This window comes from Siphateles boraxobius, unplaced genomic scaffold (assembly GCF_051911475.1).
Source record: "Siphateles boraxobius isolate OS27281-9 unplaced genomic scaffold, OSU_SipBor_1 130, whole genome shotgun sequence".
NCBI classification, from domain to species: domain Eukaryota; kingdom Metazoa; phylum Chordata; class Actinopteri; order Cypriniformes; family Leuciscidae; genus Siphateles; species Siphateles boraxobius.
Window position 1 is genome coordinate 8,902,282 of NW_027508734.1, and position 22,719 is coordinate 8,925,000.

Below are 22,719 nucleotides of genomic sequence, written 5' to 3' on the forward strand. Positions count from 1 at the left end.
AACGCATCTAACCAGCGCACGTATCGATCGAGAGATTTTCAAAACAAACTATTTTCTGGATTACTACATTGGTACATAAGTAGGCCTACATTACCTAAAAGGAAAACCACTTATGAAGATTACATTGGGAAGTCCTGTTCGTTTAAACAAATCAGCTCGTTCGGACAGTTTATTTAAATCAACGCTGTTAAAGTAAGGCATAGGCTAATGAATCACTTATTTTATTTAGTAGCCTATTAGGTCCCTCAGAGAGGGAGAAATGTATGACTTTTAGTGTGGACAAACTATTTTATATCTCCTACTATCCAGTATTTTCTCATAGCAATAATTCACAAATAAACCCTACTGTCTAGCTAGGCCTATATTCAGACATTCATATTGCTGTATTACAAAAGATCATAAAACCAGCAAATGTTTAGTGAGTTGAAACAAGCCTTCATTCAAGTGCATCTGATGCTTTATTTGAGAGATACTGAGGTTATTTTTCACCTAAAGCAAAGCATATCTAGCTCCCAATGCCTCATTCCATCTGTGTAAAATACATTCAAAGATAGATAACACATGGCCTCCCAAGTTTAGTGCAATGAACATACATTTCAGGGAACAAAGTGTTGCTGGTTTCAGTTTTAAGATACAGGAAATCCAACTTTACAGTTACAAGAAATTATGTCTGCAATCTAGGTCAGCAGATTTAGCAAAGAGACAGGTCAACATACAATATAATACAATACAATACAAATGTATTCATGTGTGTTCATATGTAATTTAAAATGAACAATGAAATAAAATTTGTAAGTACAGTTTGTGCACAATAGGCTACAGTACATCCAGTTGCTTTTTTGATTTTCCTGATGGTCATAATATTTTACATTTTATACATATTATTTCAAGCGTTAGCGTACCCCTTTTTTAAAAAAAAATGAAGAAAGAAAAAAATAGATTTATATATTTATTTATGTAAAATAGAAGAATGTATTTATAGTTTTTTCTGTGGGGGTGGAGGGTGCTAGAGTTGAGCTTCAAGATAGACAGCAAGCTCAATCTGTTTCATGAATTATATGAACATGCAAACTGATTTAAATGTGATAAATTCCATGTTTTCTCCAAATATGATAAAGATGCGTACATCATGTTTCTAATATAAAAAGAAGAGCAGAAGTTGTAGGTGCTGTGCTTTACAACCCTGGGAAGAGGTAGAATCTTTTAGATAATGTTGTTCTTTCTTTGCTTGGCATCTGATCTGGATGTTTCTCCTTAAACTTCTTAAGGACCTGTTTCAAAAATAAAAACAAATATTACAATACAACTAACCAAACATTATAACCTAAAATGTTTATTCTAGGCCTCGTTGTATTCGACTGGTTAGAGCAGTACAAACTGACACACAAAATTATAAAAGGAAGTAAACATCAACAATCATTGAAAAACCACAGATCGCCATTAATGTCTACAGATTTGATGTCTGTCTTTATAAAGAACTTGACTTTGCCTTTCTGAAGAGCTCCTCGATGTGGTCCTGGCAGGCGTGCTCATTAAATATTTCCACAATGTCTTGAATGAAGTGAGAGCCTTTCTCTGTGTTTCTATAGGACACCGTGTCTGTATAAAAAGATACAAATTATGAAATACATTGTGTGACTGATCCTCACTGCTTGCAAAACAATTAACACATCATTTGAACACATTTAAAGTCCCCCTGTAGTCAATAATTTTACCCCTTAAACTCATCTTTGATCAACAAAATTAAATATTAAAAGTTTTTTTCTTAAAAAAAAAATCTTAAAATAGCTTGAATGTAACTCTACACCCTTGCCTCATTTAGTATATGCGGTTCTATGAATATGCAAATTTGCCCCGCCTCCACTCACTCACACCAGCTCAGAGATCCACTCGTTGACGATCACACATTGTCGTGATTGGTTACAAGGTAGTTTGTGACGTCAGAAACACCAACGATTTTAATCTGCGATTTTGAGACTTTGAGTTTTTGGTTCACCGCAGTTTTAAGGAGAAAATACTCAGCAATGGTGTTGACATGAATTTGCACATGGTTTGTCTTAAAGCATTATTAAAAACACCACATAGACATACACAACATTAAAAGCTTGATTTTCACCACAATGGGTCTTTAATATTATTTACCTGGAGTACAGGACCTCAGGCAGCAGAAGTCTTTTTCACGGTGCTCTTTTCCTCTCCTGCGTCTTGGCACACCATCCTGGACATCTACACCGCCTTCTTTATCTATAACGTAAGGGAAACATATCAGTGCTCAGAACTGGATGGGTCACTAACCAATCAATCATTTTTATTTTTTATTTTGTAATATAATGTTTTGTAACTCACCACCCCTACACGCCTGTATGAGGATAATTTTTGGCTTGTCCCTCAAGCCAACACAGTTTGGAGTATTCAAGCAATTAAAAATGTTATCTGTTTGGAAAATGTCCTCTTCATCATCACTGCTGGGGGAATCAAAAACCCCACAGATTCCACTGGCATCTCCATGTGACATCAACACCACAAAGCAGCTGTCCGACTGGACATGTTCCTCGCGCCGGGCGAAGTCTCGCATGGCAGCAAGCATGCCCTGAACATCAGACCATCTTTAAACATCTTTATCTTTAAATGGTTAGTTCAACCAAAAATAAAGATTCTGTCATCATTTACTCACCCTCATGTCGTTCCAGACCCGTAAGACTTTCGTTCATCTTTGAAAAGTCTGGGGTGGTGATGGCGCAGTGGATAAGACACATGCCTTAGGTGTGAGATACCCGGGTTCGAATCCACTGTGAGACACCAATGTGTCCCTGAGCAAGACACTTAACCCCTAATTGCTCCAGAGGCGTGCGATCTCTGACATATATAGCAATTGTAAGTCGCTTTGGATAAAAGCGTCAGATAAATGTAAATGTAAATGAAACACAAATGAAGACCTTTTTGATGAAATCGGAGAGATTTCTGCCACTTTGCCGCTTCAAAAATTTTCATAAAGAGATCATAAAACTAATCCATATGAATTGAGGGATTTAACCCAAATTTTCTGAAGAGATTATTACTTCATATGATGAACACATTAAATTGAAGCTATTTTTCACATATTAACACTGATCAGCGAACATAAACAGAAGCTAAACTGAACCTGCTTGACGTGCGAGAACAAACCTCTTGCTGAAGCTCAAACGTGCTGCGTAACACGAGAATGAACCTCATTGGTTCTTGAAAGTTTGTTTACCACAACTGATGTGTGAGATGATGAATGTTTATATGTGAATAAAAGCCTAAACTCAATCTGTTCATCATATAAAAAAAACATATATATATATAGTTGCGCAGCTGTTAATGGAGGGACAGAAATTTCTCAGATTTCATCAAAAAGATCTTCATTTGTGTTCTGAAGATGAACAAAAGTCTTACGGGTTTGGAGCGACATGAGGGCGAGTAATTAATGACACAATTAAAATTTTTGGGTGAACTGTCCCTTTAATATTTTTTAAAAATGCCACAAATTTTGGTTCTTGGCTCAAGTAGATTAAACAAGTGTTCCTATTTGGCTTAAATACACTAGTACGCAGTACGCACCAGTGCAGTGAGGTCTCTGAGTGTCACCACAGTGTAACCCAGACCCTTAAGCAGAATCTCCATACTCCGTTCATCCTTGTCTGCCCCGGTCCTGTCTTTTATGTGTTTAAACTCGACATTGTTGATGAGCAGTGCCAGACGTTTTCTGTCAGGGGATTTGTCTTTCATTGGGTAAATCTTGACAAAGAAAAGGAAGAAGAATTCACAAACATGTTTTCTTAATTTGCACATAATACTGTACAAGCATAACAAATAATACAATAAAAATATAGTATTATTCTGCACTTACATCTTCTCCCTCTTTTCTAAGCATTTCCCTTTTCATCTCGGGTTTGCATGGCTTAAGAGGATCTGAAGTTATCTGTTCAAATGCAACAAAATGTTAATATAATGTAAGATTAAATAAAATCATTTCTGTGTTCAAATTATGATTTTATTTACCGCTCTCTGTCCACATCCATTATTGTCACACCGCAGAGCATTATTGTTCGGCCCCTTCCATTCCCTACGGCAGTTCCAGCAGAAGTAGAAAGTCCGTTTCATATTGGCCGTGCAGATAATGCATTTTACACACAGGTTACTTCGATCTCGTCTTTCCACATGAGACTTACATCCTGGACACTGCAGTAATCACAAACAGATGCATTTGTAAGACAGGGGTTTTCAATATTTTATATGCTGCGGACTCACAAATATGATTATCTTCATGCGGAGGACCTCTATCCTAAATTTTTAAAGGCAGTTCTATATTATATAATACTGTGGGACAACTAGTAATATTATAAATTTGTTGATTACATTGCATTGCGTTTTCTTTAGTTCTGTACTGTTAGCCTATATGAAAGTGACATACTCTGAATTTGTCCTCTGCATTTAAACCATCCAAGTTAGTGCACACACATTAGGGGCAGTGAGTAGTGAACACACACACACACACACACACACACACACACTGCACACCATGGACACACACACCCGAAGCAGTTGGCAGCCATTATGCTGTGGCTCCTGGGGAGTGATTGGGGGTTAGGTGTCTTGCTCAAGGGCACATCAGTCATTTCCTGCCGGTATTGAGAATCAAACCCACAATCTTCAGGTTACCAGTCTGACTTTCAAACCATCAGGCCACGACTATGTATTATTTAAATTAAAATGTATTCATACCATTTTTTTTTACAAATATTATTTACATTCATGAATTTATTACTATTATCTTTTTATTATTATTTTTATATATTTTTAATCATTTTTTTACACAGCTTTTCTCTGAAATTTTCCATGAACTCCCTTTCACTTCCTTGCGGACCCCTGGAGGTCCCCGGACCCTATCGTGAAAACCCCTAGTGTAAAGGCCCATTCACACCAAGAACGATAACTATAAAGATAGCTATAACGATAATATTAGCGTCCAGACCAGCGGTTGATATCGTTCTGTTTATTTTAAGTTTTGTCCACTGTCGCTTTAAATGCTCAAGCTCTTTAAAGAAGGATGTATTCTGATTGGCTGTTAAAGGGTTAGTTCACCCAAAAATGAAAATTAAGTCATTAATTACTCACCCCCATGCTGTACCAACCCCGTAAGACCTTCGTTCATCTTCGGAACACAAATGAAGATATTTTTGATTAAATCTGAGAGGTGGATCACTGCTACATAGGCTGCCAGAGGGAATGAAACTTGACGGCCCAGAAAGTCATTAAAGAAAATGTTTAAATATTCCATGTGCCTACAGTGGCTCAACTATAAGTTTATCAAGCGACGAGACTACTTTTTTCCCGAAAAAAAAACATAAATAACGACTTTATTCGACCATTCCTTTTCTTCCTTGTGGGCCTGAGACGAGAGTTCAAGAGATTTCCACGACGCATGCGCGAGAACTGAACAAGACGTATTAGAAGAAGAACGTTCTCTTCTCAGTTCTCGCGCATGCGTCGTGGAAATCTCTTGAACTCTCGTCTCAGGCCCACAAGGAAGAAAAGGAATAGTCGAATAAAGTCGTTATTTTTGTTTTTTTTCCCGCACAAAAAGTAGTCTCGTCGCTTGATAAACTTATAGTTGAGCCACTGTAGTCACATGGAATATTTAAACATTTTCTTCAATGACTTTCTGGGCCGTCAAGTTTCATTCCCTCTGGCAGCCTATGTAGCAGTGATCCACCTCTCAGATTTAATCAAAAATATCTTCATTTGTGTTCCGAAGATGAACGAAGGTCTTACGGGGTTGGTACAGCATGGGGGTGAGTAATTAATGACTTAATTTTCATTTTTGGGTGAACTAACCCTTTAATGTTTTTATCATTCAGCCACTGGAAAAAAAAATCATTCTAAAAATGATTCCACCAATATCATTCCTCTCTGCCTTCATCGTTACACTTGTGGGGTGGACTCTGCTTTTGTTTTATATTTAGAATTTAGATTTTTAGAAATATACCTTTATCGTCCTTGGTGTGACCGGACATTAAAGGAATAGTTCAACCAAAAATTTAAATTAGCCCATGATTTACTCACCCTCAAGCCATCCTAGGTGTAAATTACATTTTTCTTTCAGACGAATACAATCAGAGTTATATTAAAAATGTCCTTACTCTTCCAAGCTTTATAATGGCAGTGAATTGCTGTTTATGTTTTGAAGTCCATAAAAGTGCATCTATCCATCATAAACGAACTCCACACGGCTCCGGGGGCCTTAATAAAGGCCTTCTGAAGCATTGCGTTTGTGTAAGAAAAATATCCATATTAAAAACTTTGTAAAGAAAAATAACTAGCTTCCGGCCAAACGGATTGCACTTAACTTTAAAGCAAAATGTATGCGACTAATGCGATGTACTGCTGATATTTATGGTACCCCATGACGCACTACGCTACTTCCGACGTCACAAGTTGCGCAAGTAGCACTTTGGGCACAAGTATGTTTGTTTGGCCGGAAGCTAGAATTTTACTTTGTAAAGTGTTAAATATAAATATATATTTTTTACACAAACTCATCGCTTCACTTCAGAAGGCCTTTATTCAACCCCCGGAGCTGTGTGGAATCACATTTCTGATGGATAGATGCACTTTTATAGACTTCAAAACATCAACAGCAATTTACTGGAAGAGCCAGGTCATTTTTTTATATAACCCCGATTGTATTCGTCTGAAAGACGAAAGTCATATACACCTAGGATGACTTGAGGGTGAATAAATCATGGGCTAATTTTCAGTTTTGGGTGAACTATCCCTTTAAGAAGCCATATGCATGCAAACAGCAGACAAATTGAATAATCTTACATTTTTAAAGTCATACAGCCTTCTAGCAACAAGAGCAGCGAGGTTCTCCTCTAAGAATTCCCGTTGTTTGTCTGTCAGTGGTATCAGCTGACAGATCTCCCGATAAGAGAGATTTTCGCCACAGGTTTTCCTCTGAACATCATTAAAGCCAGGGCAGAAAAATTCTGTATTTTTCTAAAAGACAAGAAACAGTTGAACATAAAATGGTAGCACAGGTGTCAGTAAATAAACAATATAAACATTGTCATAGGTACCAACCTGTTTAAGATAATACTTGAACCAAGCCACAACATAGTCTGCTGGCATTCGATGACCACATGGCAATGTGACTGATAACAAAAAATGATTTACTTAAAAAGTTGACGAAGTACATACATAAAGTAAATGTTGAAATCACACTTTTCTGTCATAATGCCAGAGGTGGAAAGTAACGAATTACATTTACTCGCGTTACGTAATTGAGTAGTTTTTTTGTGTACTTCTACTTTTTAAAGTAGTTTTTAAAATCTGTACTTTTACTTTTACTTAAGTACGTTTTCTTTGAAGTATTGTACTTCGCTACATTTGAAATCATATCCGTTACTGAGTAAAAAATAATAATACAAGGGGGGGGGATCACACACTCCGGAAACTACTGAATTGATTGAAGGGCGGGAGAACAAACCCGAACAAACGCGCAAAAAAGGTGACGCAGACCCAGCTGAAGCTGAAAGCTAAGCGCCAAGCGAATTATGGCCAGTATGAAAAGTAGAAAAAAAGCGTGGTTGTCCTCGAGGATAGATATCCAATTTGCAAAAAATGTGGACGCAAAGTGGCTGCAAAAAGAGGATATAGGACACCATCCCTCCTGCAGATAAAGGTATGTCCCGATTTACGTGATGCAAAGGGAATCCCGGAATCCAGTCATGAAAATGGAATTCACTTAATGCAGATGTCACGTAAAACATACAAAATAATGGATGGATGAATACATGGAAAGTAGAACTGTGCAATAAACCCAATCGCGACATGGTCTGTGGATAATTAAGCTAAGCACAAAAATACTGCAAGTAAATATATAAGTTAACCCTATTTGTTCTGCTGAGCTGCGTTTGTCTACTACATACTCAAGTACTCGTGACGTTCTTGGTGTTTTCAGCGTCTCACAAACAATTTGAGGATATGAATACATGAACATTTCCAGAGCTGCTCTGAGAGAACGCCTAATGTGCGTTCACACCGGACGCGAATAGCATTTTCATAATTTTATTTGAGAAAATCCATTGTCAAATACACTATTACAGGTCTTCACAAACCGTCAAAATAAAAGTTCGGTTTTACTAGGAGAAATTATGACAGAAATATATTACTATTGTAGGCATACAGTAGAACGTAGCCTACTTCTCAAAATAATAATAATAATAACAATAATAATACATTTTATTTGAACATTATTTATAGGAATATTTTTTTTTGTCCATGGTTTAATTTAGTAAATCTTTTTTTTGCAGCGCTTCCCCAAAAAATAAAAGGACACAAGTTTAAATTTACATTTGATTAGCCTACCACCGTTTTTGATAATATATTTGGATTAAATCATAAAAAGTAGGGGTGTAACGATACACAAAACTGACGGTTCGGTTTTCCCACGGTTTTGATGTCTCGGTTCGGTTCGGTTTAGAAAGCTAAAAAAAAAAATTAAACAGTGGTTTAATGAGAAAATTGTGTCTTTGTCAGTTTTTGCATTAACTTTACTCTAATTTGTTATTGAAATATAATAATTTACACAGTTGCTGTCATTTTCATTAAAGATATTTTAAACGTACTTTAAATAATCAAGATATAATTAACAGGTTAAGTAAAATATAATATATAGGATAATATTGTGCATTTATTTAGTGCAAGAGTTCATTTCTCTAGGAACCAACAAGTTGTGGACACTTAATCACTAGCCTGCTGAGGTAAATATAATGCTAGTGACAAGCTATGCAGTTTTATTGACGTCTTTGCGCTGATGAAACACTGATTGAGCGATTACACGAGTTATGATGCCTTTCAGTAAGTATACTGTATTTTTCAACATATCTTCAGGTGTCCATTCATGTTTATTCTGTAACTGAGGAAGAGATGATCGCGTTTACTCGCGTTTACTCCGCGCTACCGCTACTGTTACAATCCGTGGTGACAGATAGTTTTAAACTGTGGGTACAGATTGTCAATTTACATCCATGTGGACAGATTGGTAAACTGTGCCTAGTTTTGTAAAACTGTGCACACGGTAGTTTATTTTTCTTCTGTGATGAAGCTTGGCTGTCCATCTAGTGAAAAATGTTGGTACTGCGGCCAAATAAAATCTTACTGAAAGCTCATTTTTTGAGATATCAACCTAAAATTTGGAACACAACTTCTTCAGATTTTTGGCTTACATTTTCTGGCAGTTTTAGAGTAAAATATATTTTGTAATATATATATTTTATATAAAATATAAATAATGATATTTTTACATTGTTCATTTTCATAAACTCAAACTTGTATAACTTTTTTTCTGTTTCACTTTCATAACTTCATAATACTTCATTTCAACATTAATCTGGCAAATGTCTTCTTTAAAACAAGACCAACCATAGGTCTATATTCGAAAGCATTCTTGAATTACAACCATTTAAGTTTGAATAGTGATTTTCATGTCTATGCGATAAAAGGGGGAGTGACAGTTAAAGGGTTAAACAATATTAAACTATAATATCTATATCTATAATATCTAAAATATAATTTATATATAAAAACTCTCCTACAGTCCAGTCACCATCAGTCGCGACAGTCGCGACTCGCACGTATTTTCATTTAAACGTCACTCACTGACGTTTTCCTAACCAGAAAAAAAACCGATTGCCCTGCTCTGCCTCTGATTGGCTAGTACTTATTGCCATCTGGGTCAGAGCCAATTAGAAGCAGGATGTGGGTGGGGAAAAAACTCTGTGTATAGGGAAAGGGGAGAGACAGAGGGAACAGGCAAGACAAACTCCTACGTTTAAATAACATATAGAAAATATCTGCTTGACAACGAGCTGAGAACAAGCCCAAATAAGCAACTACACTTTAAAACAAGCCCAAAAAAGAAACGCGACCCGCGACTACCAATGTTTGTAAGCGACTTTACAGAAAAACAAGCCCAAAGTCGCTTATAATAAGCGGACTTGGCAACACTGATTCCAGGTCCAATCAATGAGCCGGGCTGGGCGGGGCCGGGGTAGCTTGCAGGGCGGGGCGTGTTCGGTACGCCATGAGAGTATCGCCATTCGAATCGTGGGTTCTGTATCGCGGTTCTTCGGTTTGTTTCGAATATCGTTACACCCCTAATAAAAAGAAACATTCATTTTCTGAATAAAATACATTTCATAGGACAATATTATTCTTAAACATTTTAATAAATTATTAATGTTAAAAATAAGTTTTTAATCTAATTCATTATTAATTATCAAATTTAATTGATTAGACATGTTTTATTGAAATTTTAATAAACAAACAAATTATTTCAAGTTTGTTATAATAAAAGCATTTGTTCAACCAAAAAAAAATCCTGTTTTCATTAATTTAACTGTCATTTTAACTGATGATAATAATAATAATACCCATAATTTAATAATACAGTTTATTTATTTAACAATTGATTAATACTGTAAACCGTGATATTTTCTGAGACGTTACCATACTGTGAAAATCTTATACCATTACAACCCTACACGGGAGGGTCCCCCACCCCACCCCCGCTGTTAAAAAAGTAACTCAGTAACTTTTACTCTGAGTCAATTTTAAATGAGCTACTTTTTACTTTTACTTGAGTAGATTTTTAGACCGGTACTTTTACTTGTACTTAAGTAAAATTTCATTGAAGTAGTAGTACTTTTACTTGAGTAGAATATTTTATTACTCTTTCCACCTCTGCATAATGCTGATGTATTTGAGGTCAACTTACCAGAGTCCACTCTTTCAGTTGATGGATGTACTTCGGAATAATGATGTTGTTTCTGTATATCTGGATTTCAAAAACAATAAAACATACTTTTCTGTTTTGTTTCTCCTGAACTTCCTTTTAAAATAAATGTTGGTCCGTTTCACTTTCAGTTTTTCTTTGATGATTTTCTTTAAGCTTTCTATTATTTTATTTAATCAAATTATCTTATCTTTAATTTTATTTAATTTTTATCATTATACACAAAAAGTCTGAAATGGGAAAAACAAATGTGAAAAAAGTCAGATTAGCCTACTCAAGTTTTTGATGACATTTGCTATCACGGCGTCCTCTTCCAAATCTTCCTCCCAGTTATCCACATCTTCCGTCATTTTTAACGTTTAAATGTAGTTCTATATTTTTCCTAAGTTAAGCAAAGGTTCCTATGTTTCCTGTGTACAGTAGCGAAAAACGGTCTCCCATGTAGGTCCTAGACATAGGTCCTAGATCAGGTCCTCTTTTTTTAGTCTATGGCTAGAATGCATTCGGTTTTGTTTGAAAGGGGGCGGAAGGGAACGCGTTGTCCCTTTGCGCTCACCGTACAATGCGTTCGTTCGATCCAAGATGGCTGCGCTCAGGGGGCGAGTGGTCACTGAATGTCTTACAACATGTATGTTTCGACAAACAAGCACAGCGAGTATTTCTACTCTTCCTATTGCTCTGACAGGGAATAAGGTGAGTGGCGTTTTGTATATTGATAATTCGCACCCCAAAGTCCTCAAAAACGTTGTACTTCGCATGACATGACTTTGACAGAAGCTAAATAGCATAGCTGAGGTTGTGTAGCTTGTGTAGTTCATATATATATATATAATTGTGATGTTCTTCATTTGTAAGTTGCATTATATATGTATTGTCTATTAAAAATAAATAAATGTAAATATCCTGAACAGCTTATTGTTGTTTATGGCATTTTTACAAAGGTCTGTGTTTGATAGTGCAATCTGAAAAATTTCCTGACTCCCATCTTGTTGCAGTGGTTTGTCCCGAGATCACATCTTCACACTGGCAGAGGGAGTAGGGGTCCTCTAGTTAGGGCACTTCTTGGGTGTCCCAATAATGGCCAGCTCCTGCTGGTCAGTGCCGTGGCAGTCAGACACAACAGCTCACAGGTGGGTTGCTCGAAAGGAATGCGTTTCTACTACTGCTATATACACTGCCTGGCCAAAAAAAGTCACTATTTCGTTTAAATAGGCAAATGCTTTAGATTCTATGATTGGATCATAATTGCAGTGATTATTATGTTTCTAGCATGTTATGTGTGTAACAACAGATCTTCTTATCCTAATTGATGGAGGGTGTGTCTTTAATTTCTTAAACTGCCCCTATTATGCTATTTTAAAGTTTTCTAATGGTGTTTTGGAGTCTCCTACAACAGGTTTACATGCATCAAAGGTCAAAAAACTGTTTAATTTTCTCATAATATATATTTGCACATCACCATATTTTTCAATGATTCTCAAACGACTCGTCAGATGAATCAATCTCTCTAAATCCCTCCTTTCCGTGAGCTACTCTGCTCTGATTGGCCAGACAGCTCGGCCTGTTGTGATTGGTGTACCGTGAATACAAAAACGCCGAATGCCATAAGGTCCGTGTACGTTGCGTTCATTTTTTTTTTATTTAAATATTGAAAATAAAAAAAAACGAGAACCGGTTTTATTGCAACTACTACATTTCATCTTTTTCTCATCAAACTGATCTCTGAAGGTCATTTTGTAAATTGACTATTGTGGTTGAGTTTCAACTGCTCAAGTATTTTCCTTATTCTTACAGACGATAGAAGCAGCGCAGAGCTTATCGACTCCAAGTGAAACGGCAGATGCTGCTGTGTCTGTCCCAGTCTCCATCCCAAGTTCTGCTGCTGACCCCGCCCCCGCAGTCACACCTCCAATCACAGAGCAAGTGGCCGAGGCTCCTCTCACTGCATTGGATGTTCTGCAAGGAGCTGGAGCTGAAGCCAGCCTATCAGAGCTCGGCTTGTGCAGCGCCACACCTGTGGGCCTGATCCAGAATCTGCTGGAGTTTATGCATGTTGGCATTGGGCTGCCATGGTGGGGGGCCATTGTTGCAGGTAGATTTGTGCATCTTTGTATATAAATTAGGCAGAATTATGAATTCTATCTATCTATCTATCTATCCATTTGTCTGTTGTCTGTCTGTTTTTTTTAAATATTATTTTACCATAACTACCTGTCTGTTTTCCTCAGGCACCATTGTTGCCCGGTGTGTTGTGTTCCCGGTCATTGTAAAGGGACAGAGAGAGGCAGCCAAACTGAACAACGTCATGCCGGAAATGACAAAACTCACCAACCGCATGAATGAAGCTAAGCAGAGCGGTAACAAATTTGATTGTAAGTGTGTCATCTTTTCTAAACCATATTTTCTCTTCATAAATCTGAGTGTGTCAATGGTCTCATGCATTGCTTCTTTTTTCTTTACTCTGGTGTTCTCCAATTTGTTCTCTCATTCTAGTCTCCAGGTTTTTAGTAGTGGATTATTTTAATTAAGAAGAATTAATTTCCTTTCTTCAGTTTCAAAGGCATATACTGACTTGATGATGTTTCAGAAGAAACATGACGTGAACCCTTTGCGTGGGTTCTTAGTTCCCTTGGTACAGGTCAGTTACTGTTAATGCTTCATTCTTATGAGCATCTGGTCGCTGTTTAGTTTTCAAGGTCAAGTTAATTGGATAATCAGCTGCTGTTTAATAGTCATTTATTTAACTTTTTTATCTCTTTCCTTTTCAGGCTCCAATCTTCGTGTCTTTCTTCATTGCCTTGCGTAAGATGGCTGATCTCCCTGTACCAAGTTTGCAGACTGGCGGCCTCTGGTGGTTCACAGATCTAACCGCATCTGATCCATTTTACATTCTCCCCATTGCCGTGACTGGCACTATGTTTGCCATCTTAGAGGTAAATTAGTTAATACAAATAAATAAATTAATAATTTACTTACTGTAAAGTAATTCCAAAACTTTCTTTCTGTCACGGAACGAGGCTATTCTTGAACCAATGAAAGCATATTGTGACCAGGGATAAAAGTCACCATATGTTCACTTTTTTATTTTCTATTTTTAAAACTTTTAGATTGGTTTTGTATCTTACATAAAGCTGTTGTATGTCTTTTGAGAATTGTAATTTAGCCATGGGTTGTATGTTTTTTTTTGTTCTTTTTTGGAGCTTGACAGACACATTTTTGAGGTATTGCAGCCATTTCAAATGTATGTGTTTTTTTTAGTTGGGAGCTGAATCTGGTGTAGACAACCCCAATCTGAGGGCCATGAAGACCGTCTTCAGGATCATGCCCTTTGTTATCCTCCCTCTGACTATTCACTTCCCCACGGTTAGTCTCTCGCCACACAGTATTTGTGAAGGGATCGGTCTTCTCTTGTCATGCTGTTTCATGTGGTCTGTGTGTTTTACAGGCGGTGTTTACCTACTGGATGACCTCTAACCTCTTCTCGCTGGGTCAGGTGGCCCTGCTGAGGCACCCGACAGTGAGACAGAAGCTTAACATCCCAGAACGCATCACACACCCACCTTCAGCTCTACCTATGAACGAAGGTTTCATAGAAAGCATCAAGAAAGGTGTGGATGGATTTAAGAAGGATTATTTGATTCATTTATTATTTATTAATATTTTAAATTAGCTTTTATTTTTAATCTGAATTTTTGTTTAGAGCAGCACTATGTAGTTTTTCCACATTCATAACATATTTCCAAGACCCTTGAGATGGTACATCGACTTACAATAGGTTGAATGACACATCTGCCACAGCTTGACAGTGTCTGTATCGCTTTTGCTGGCACTATGTAACTTCGGCTTTTGGGTAGGAACCCGAACACAAAAAGAACTACAAAATTCGACTGCTTTACGGCATACGTCACTTCCCCCACCACCCCCACTTCCTCAAATTCTGACGTGAGAGCCCAACTAGCGTTTGATATAACCGTCTGTATGTTGTTGTCAAGTCCGAAGCAGCAACTAAAAGGAAGGCAAAGGTTTTGTCCATAGACTGTAAAAAATATGGACAAAGCATCTGTGACGTCACCCAAAGACTTTCTGACGAACAGTTTTGAGGCTGTTTATGGGTGGTATGGGCGGCGCCACCTTTGAAAATCTTTTCAGAAAGGATACAGAGGTGGTATAATGTGTTGTGTCAGATCATGGCCGAGACGTCAAATTTCAGGAATTCCACTCGGCGTAGCCCTTTATCAGCTGTCAATCACACTGTCAATCAAAGTTAACCACGCCCTTATTTGTCATACATTTTTTATATCTAAATACGATATAAACTAACGAGTTAGAAAAAAATTCACCCCCCTCACAGTTGTCAGGCACTCGGAATCTGTAGAAAAATACAATAAAAGTCCATGGGACCAACCTGTAAAAACATGAATTTATGCTGTGAAAACGGACATTTTAACATGGGGGTCTATGGACATTTGCTCCCTTTTGGGACCTGGCCCTAGCGTATTTTCGATGTATTTCAGTTTTTCGCACTTCCGGGTAGGCTTCATTTTTCAGATTAGAATGTTGCCGCTTGGTTTTGTCAGAGGAGACTAAAAAAAGAAAAAGGGAGAGTGACAAAATAAAAGGCCGGACGAGGATCAATATTGGTCCAGCTTTCGCTCGCTGGCGTGAGCTTAAGGAGGGGTGCCCGACCGATGCTGACCTTGCCATCATGCTGTTGGACTAGTAAATATATTGCTTACACACTATCTCTATTTTTTCGAATTTGTTGTCTGCCAGGCCATGTTACGAAATCTATCTGGTCCTCCATTTATCTTCATGATATTCATGTTTGTTTATTTATTTTTCTGGTGAAAGTGTCTTGCCTCAGACTATAATGCAAATCGATCTTTCAAATTTGCAGATTCATCTTGATATTATAATATTGACGATATATGGCTATTACCTACCACACAAACATTGAATTGAGCATATCCACTATGTAAAACAGTAGCCAATAGGCTACTATAATGACGCTGGCTTGTAAACGTGAGCTACGCGATCTTTTGACGTTTGAAAAAAAATAAAACCCATGAAATTATATTCATAATATGACATGCTGAAATATATGCCAATGTACCTGGGATGAAGACATTTCACACGCAACGCTGGCAGTCTGCCCAAGACGTGAGAACTCGCGAGAACTCAAGACGGTATCGGCTTGTCAACAAATGCACGTGTATCCCCTGGTGTAACCAGAGAATGTCTAATATGGGGAGAAGTTTCACTGGCAGTAAACTTCCGGGTTCTGAACTGGTTGCAGTTCCACTCTGGTTCCATATGAGGGCGCTCAGTGCAGAATGAATGGAGGTCTATGGAGCTATACCCCTAAAAATCCACTTTTCTCAGGATAAATTTTTTTTGTCTAGTAATAGAATGTTGTTTTCGAAACGAGATGCAAAGAAATTACAGATTACTGGGTGTTAGATTTTTTAGAGTCACTTATTTCCTTTAAAAAGTCTTTTAAAATGTCAATGACATCATAAACATCGTCCGACCAGAGAACTGCTTTATTGCAATCCTTCAGTCACTTTGGTGCTTTCGCGATCTGCACTTTCTTTTCTCTTGAGGCATCGACAACACCGCTGACACAGTTAAATACAAGTGCTAGAAGAGTTAAGTCCGCCTTAACATTCTGGTCCTGCTTCGGATGCCAGGATGCCATCAAGCGGTATCTCTGGTCGTAATCAGCCCTTCACTGACCAATCAGCGTCCATTAGCAGAATGCTAGCGTGATATGGGCAACAACAACTCAACCTGTAAGAAATCAAAAGGACATAAGTACTCGTTCATTCAACTTTTGACCTATAAACCATGTTGAACTTGCAAAACCTACATTCATATCTGAGATTTCTCAACGGCAATCAGGTGAAAGAGACAAATTTAGCCGTCTAGCGCCATAGACTCCCATTCATTTTGCACTCGGACGATCGCCACCCAGTGGAACTCTGGTGGAACTACAACCAAAATTCGGTACAATAGGACTTAATAGGGAGTGGCCAGGCTTTCCGTAGACGGGCTTTGGTGTGACCCTATGGTGTAACAATGACAGATTTTACGACAGTAGTAGAAGACAATACTGTTTCCCAACTTTAGGGGGACCCGAGAGCAAAAATGACAAAGTGCTGCTTTAATCTTTAGTAATTTTGATATGTGATCTGTGCATTTTTTATATTTCTATATACCTTTATTTTCATTTCAATTTTAGTACTTCAACTTTAACTTATTATTTGACATCGGCTATTTGGAAGTGTAAATAGCAACAAAAAATTGTGCAAAAGAGGCCAGTTAGTGTTAAATGCTATCTATATACTTCACACCTCAGTGTATTGTAGTATATTATAAAACAGTCTGCAATTATAACAACAAATGTAGTGTAATACTATTATATTTACATCATAGATCATAAATGGATGCTGCTTTATTGGGACATAATTTGTCCCTAAAGCCCAGCCCTAAACCTCCTTCTAACCCAGCCTGTTAAACGCTAGTATTCCCACAATTAAATACCCTTTAAGCACTTTATTTCTACTTTTCAAATATTTTCTCAGTGCTGGTATGCGATGGTAAAAAGGAGAAAAAGGAGTTCGTAAAAAGGTCGATTTGACCTTTGGTTGGTCACATCAAAAACAAACGCCACCTACCTTACTCTCCACGCCACTTATTCTTTTATCAACGGCATTTCTTTTGCAATTTTGTCTGACTCAATCATACAATGGTTGGCAGAGTTAGTGTAAGTAGATTCTGCCAACAACATGAGCTATTTGCTCTTGGTGTAAATAGACACTCCTTATTTATTTCCGTTAGTTGGGCAACATTTCTAATTTCCCATTTGCGTTTTTTAAAATCAAATATTTTCATTTTATTTCAGCCGTATTTCAATTGCTGAAAATGCCGTTTCATCGTTTTTGGCCATGTTTACACCTGGTATTAAGATGCGTTTTGGTCGATCGGATCACAATTGGACGACGCTAAATACAGGTGTAAACGGGGTCTAAAATGTTTTGAGCTTTTCCATTTTCTACCACTTGCTTTCTTAGTGTAAACACTCATGTGGTCGAATGCTTTCAAACAGTCACAATAGACCGTCTACTTTCCACCTACTGAACTAATGCTTAAACGTTATGGTAAGCGGCTTGCCAGATGGGATTTAAACTTTGGCTGGAGACCCAAGTTTGGTTTAAAAACAAAAAACATACTAAATACAATGTTCTCACCATTCCTGATAAAAACACCAGGTGTAAACGGGAATGTGTCTCCCTCGTCTACTTGTGATCCGATCAACCAAAATGCATCTTAATTCCAGGTGTAAACAGGGCCTTAGTTGTAGTTAACCAAAACAACACTGTTCTGTATCTGAATCTTCTCTCCTGGTCTTATCCTTTGCCAGTCTTATACTCTCTATATGATAATGTTTCTGTGTCTGTTCACTTCAGGATGGAAGAATGCCCAGTTGGCTCAGCAGCTGGAGGAGAGAGACCGGAGAATTAAAGGACACCTGGATATGGCAGCCAAAGGTGAGCTCTCCATAGCTCAGTTTCAAAACTTACTCAAAAACTTACTCAAAACTTAATCAAAACTGTTTATGCCTTCTACTGCCTACACTATCTTCCAAAAGATAGGGGTCAGTAAGAATTTTCATAATGCTTTTGAAAGATGTATCTTATGCTCACCAAAGGGGCATTTATTTTATCAAAAATACAGTAAAAACAGTAATATTTAAAAAAAAATCACAATTTAAATAAGTTTTCTGTATATTTCAATCTAAAGTATAATTTATTCCTGTGATCAAAGTTGAATTTTCAGCGTCATTACTCCAGTCTTCAGTGTCACATGATCCTTCAGAAATCATTCTAATATGATGATTTGCTGCTCAAGAAACATTTCTTATTATTATCAATGTTGAAAACTGTTGTGCCATTTAAAGCTAGTAACAATGTTTTTACAGATGATGCTTGCCGTTCACATTTGTCATTTATTCCTGCACTTTCCAAGGTCCCCTGAGGCAGACTTTTACCCATAATCCCCTTCAGCAGTCATCAGCCCCAATGTCAACAGGAAAATCGATTAGTCCAAAGCAAGACAAGAAGAGGCCCTGGGAAGAGACGATTGGCTAACACTTCGATGGAGAATTTTGTGATCGCTTTGTACATATATGTGTTGAGAAGGACTAAGGGATGGGTAGTAATATTAAAACTAAATACGATATTTGATGAAGAGGTGTTGTGCTGTTTTCATGCTATTAAAGAGCAATCGTATTGCTTTCCCACCTTCTCCATTCATTTACAGTCTGCTGAAGTGCTGTTTTCATTCGTGCACACACAAATGTATATTCCTCTTGTAGTTGTCATCCAAAGCACGTAAATAGAATGACGGATAAAATATTAAGAGCCCAACGTAAATATTTATGTCCTCATGATTAACACGCACACACAGATTTAGCATTTTGGCCTTTATTTTCATTTATTTTTTGTCTTATTCAACTAGTTATTTATCACAAATCCATAATAACACTGCCTTTGTCATTTCAGTCTTTACAAAAATGGAAAATACTGCTTTTGATACTCAGATATCAATTTGTACAGATAAAACATTCTGTAGTGGCAATCTTTCATTAGGCTTTCAGTGTACACGCATCTGAAGTCATGTTAAATTAACATGTGCAAGATTGATTTAGGGTTATAGCTGTTTCAAAACAATGGTACAAATGTCTATAAGTAATTTCTCTGTTATCAGTGCTATCATTTCATCATCTAACCAACCCCTGCAACAACATTATCCACTGGTTTCACAGACGAGACTTAAGTCCCAGACTAAAATGCATGTTTGAGCTGTTTTAGCTGAAAGCAACTTGCACTGATATATTTCAAAAATAAGTCAGTGTCAATGTTTTGTCTCAAGATGCACACCAGTAATGTTTTTCAAAAGGCACATTTATAAAAGATACTTGAAGGTGCAATATCTGATCTTGGAAATGATAACTTCAGCCTGCTAGCATTGAAAGCATCCCGCCGTCCAAATCCATGCCGCCTTCAAAACATGAACGCACACAGAGACACGGTGATAAAACTTGGCAGTAGAGTAAGTAACCGTATTTAAATAGTACTGTTTGCCTGCAACTCTTGCTCTGTCTGCATAGCATACGTGAACCCGATGTTTACGTGAACAGGCATGCTTTCATTTCATTCGGACAGATGATATATATTTATAAAAAATACATTTAGACCACTTAACATAGTGATTGCTATCAGGATATGACGAGACTTTCAACCAGCATAACAAAAAAATTCTGTAGAAAATCTATTGCACCTTTAAATGTCCTAATTAAATTAAGGCCTAAATGTCTGTGAAACCAGACCAAGGAGTTTGTTTCTTGTTTCCCATTAAACCAGCATTCATCTGGTCAAAAATGCAGCTCTTCTACATAAATATTTCCAATAAATATAAAGGACTTGCTTTGACTTGCGGGGGACTTTTCACGTGATATCTGATCAATCTAAAATTGTAACCAGTGTAAAACGGGGTCAATCACATCAGCAGTTTGTATATTGCATGTCCAGGTTTATTCCAGGTACAGCACAGTTGTCTTATCAGTGGATCGTCCTGTTCTACTCTGCCTTTTCATCCCCGGTGTCCATCTCGGTAAGAACACAGTAGCACACCTTCTGAATGAGTATACCTGAAGATGCTGGGGAAAGGGAAGGAAAATTTCGACGCATCAATATTAAGAGAAGTTTTAACTCTGTAAACCTAAACTAGTATTAGAAGACATACCAATAAACTTGCGGAGCCACATTGGCCGACGTGTGGCAGGTAGATGGCAGCACAGGAAGTAGACAGGAACTCCCGATAAGGCAATGCCAATGCCGATTAACGAGTTGATAGTGTCGCTATATAAAGGCACCACCACAAGAAATACAGTGCAGAGGCAGAATATAATTGGGAAGAACAGGCTGAGCTGAAAAAAAGAAAAAAAGGTAAGATAAATGAGAGTTTAGACTGTGCGAATTATTATTATTACTAAATGACTTGCGGTGACAGCGACATGGTGTCGGCTCATATCCAGCCCACATTTGGTACGTGTGGATCCCACATGTAGCCTACCAGATGTGGGCCGGATCTGGGCCGACACTATGTTGCTGTCTGGGATGGTTTGAGCACTATAATGCTTATGCACTAAACCAAAATTAATAGTTACCTGTATAAGAGTATTTTTCACACCAACATTTTTTTTGACTTCCTTTTCGGGGTATGACAATTGACAATATGACATTTTAATCAGAAAACATCCAAATTTTCTTAAAATTCATGTCCCCTCGTAATCTTCAATCAAAATAACTTCTCTCCATCTTGCAGCAACATCTCTTCTTTTTTCTGATGACGGGTTTACTGACAGGCTGTCTCACAATTGCAATTTTATATCTCACATTGAGACTTTATATGACACCACGATTTTATTTATTTTAAACTTGATCTCACAAAGAGCTACCGGTTTTAATTTCTTTACTCTGAGACACAAACAGGCTTCCAAAAGGAACACCTGAATGTTGCAGTGGTTTGGTTTGAATAAAAATATCCCTTCAATAAGTGTTGTTGGAATTTAGCTTCCTCACTTATTTCAAAATTACAAAATAATAAAAAGCAGATTCTAGTTCGTGTGGTTACCTTTAGTGGTCGTACTCTGTCTGGTTGTTTCCATCGCAGGTACATCTGTCCCAGGATAGACAGACCCACAAAGAACCAGTAGCTGAAGCTGTAGTAGTTGATCAGTTTAAAGACGTCCTCCACACACAGATACACAAGAGCCATGGCACCCTGTCACACAACAAAACGTGTGAGAATATACACTTTTATAGACACAATGATTTATGGGCTATTTGGATGCACAGGATTGAAACAGAACAAAAGTACATCTATAAAACAGCATATTGTGAAAGACAAATGAAGATGATGGGAACTGACATTGAAGAGTAGGGCAGGGATGGGGGTGTAGCGGGTGACGTGAATCATGCACAGGTAGTCTGGAAGGTGGCCCTCTCTGGAGCCCACGAAGAACAGCCTGACAGGAAATACGTGAATGAGAAATGAGCTGAGACTGAAGTTAAGAAGGAAAATGAAAATAGTGCCTGAGAGGGAATGTGGTGAATCAGATGACAACAATGTCCCTGTTTGCACCAAACACAATGTTATCTCACCATTCCTGATTTCTAACACACGCTCAAAGCGTTTGGTGTGGTCTTACGGCTGTCAGAGCAGAAACTAAAGATGATGCTCTCTGTTTTTCTGTTTTCTACGGTCACATTCAAATGTAAATTGCGTGAGCTTATTTCATCCATTAGATCAAAAAATCCGAAAAAAAACAAACATTTACCCGCCCATAGATCCTCCCCTCGAAGAAATCAGGACAGAAGTGGTTGAAAGTGGACAAAAGCTACAGATCAGTACACCAGGTGTAAGTGTGAATGTGTCTGCCTCGTCTACTTGTGATCCGACACATCTTAATACCAAGTGTAAACAGGGCCAATGGCACTGGTTATGCCACATGTGATAGTACTCACCTTGATGCAGCCACTATTGATGCATTTAATCCTCCAAAGCAGGAGAAGGCGACAGCGACCGGTATTGTCCAGTTAAAATACCCAAATACCTGGTCTGCAAATGTCTGGGAATTGAAACTTGAATTAGCCCAGGAACTAGCCAAAAGATTATTCAAACTTAGAACGGCTCTCTTTACTTCTTTAATGTACACAACTGTTTATAAGTTTTGGGTCAGGAAGATTTTTTTAATTAACACTTTTATTCATCAAGGATGCATTATATTGATCAAAAGTGACAGTAAAGATATTTATAATATTACAAAAGAT

The 22,719-nt window shown here is 37.6% G+C and overlaps 3 protein-coding genes across 3 annotated transcripts in view; 1 reads left to right on the forward strand and 2 right to left on the reverse strand.

Moving 5' to 3' along the window:
* Positions 1 to 435: 435 nt before the first annotated feature.
* On the reverse strand, positions 436 to 11,312 carry casp23 (caspase 23, apoptosis-related cysteine peptidase). The gene is made up of 11 exons (XM_077227744.1): positions 11,097 to 11,312; positions 10,805 to 10,864; positions 7,108 to 7,178; positions 6,850 to 7,023; positions 4,024 to 4,203; positions 3,872 to 3,943; positions 3,583 to 3,759; positions 2,347 to 2,590; positions 2,143 to 2,244; positions 1,490 to 1,599; positions 436 to 1,271 (listed from the first exon to the last, which is right to left on the reverse strand). Exons 1-11 carry the CDS (start codon positions 11,170 to 11,172, stop codon positions 1,176 to 1,178), a joined length of 1,362 nt encoding a protein of 453 aa, XP_077083859.1. The 5' UTR covers positions 11,173 to 11,312; the 3' UTR covers positions 436 to 1,175.
* Positions 11,313 to 11,376: 64 nt separating this feature from the next.
* On the forward strand, positions 11,377 to 19,122 carry oxa1l (OXA1L mitochondrial inner membrane protein). The gene is made up of 10 exons (XM_077227743.1): positions 11,377 to 11,515; positions 11,818 to 11,952; positions 12,617 to 12,914; positions 13,051 to 13,194; positions 13,375 to 13,460; positions 13,591 to 13,755; positions 14,081 to 14,185; positions 14,268 to 14,430; positions 18,292 to 18,372; positions 18,851 to 19,122. Exons 1-10 carry the CDS (start codon positions 11,405 to 11,407, stop codon positions 18,970 to 18,972), a joined length of 1,410 nt encoding a protein of 469 aa, XP_077083858.1. The 5' UTR covers positions 11,377 to 11,404; the 3' UTR covers positions 18,973 to 19,122.
* A 170-nt stretch (positions 19,123 to 19,292) lies between these two features.
* The window catches only part of slc7a7 (solute carrier family 7 member 7), a 16,835-nt gene continuing 13,408 nt past the window's right edge, over positions 19,293 to 22,719 (reverse strand). The window contains exons 6-10 of the mRNA XM_077227742.1: positions 22,414 to 22,517; positions 21,818 to 21,914; positions 21,521 to 21,670; positions 20,630 to 20,813; positions 19,293 to 20,543 (exon numbers count right to left, since the gene is read on the reverse strand). Coding sequence (XP_077083857.1) covers positions 20,464 to 20,543; positions 20,630 to 20,813; positions 21,521 to 21,670; positions 21,818 to 21,914; positions 22,414 to 22,517 — 615 coding nt within the window. The 3' untranslated portion in view covers positions 19,293 to 20,463. The remainder of the gene's footprint in view (positions 20,544 to 20,629; positions 20,814 to 21,520; positions 21,671 to 21,817; positions 21,915 to 22,413; positions 22,518 to 22,719) is intronic.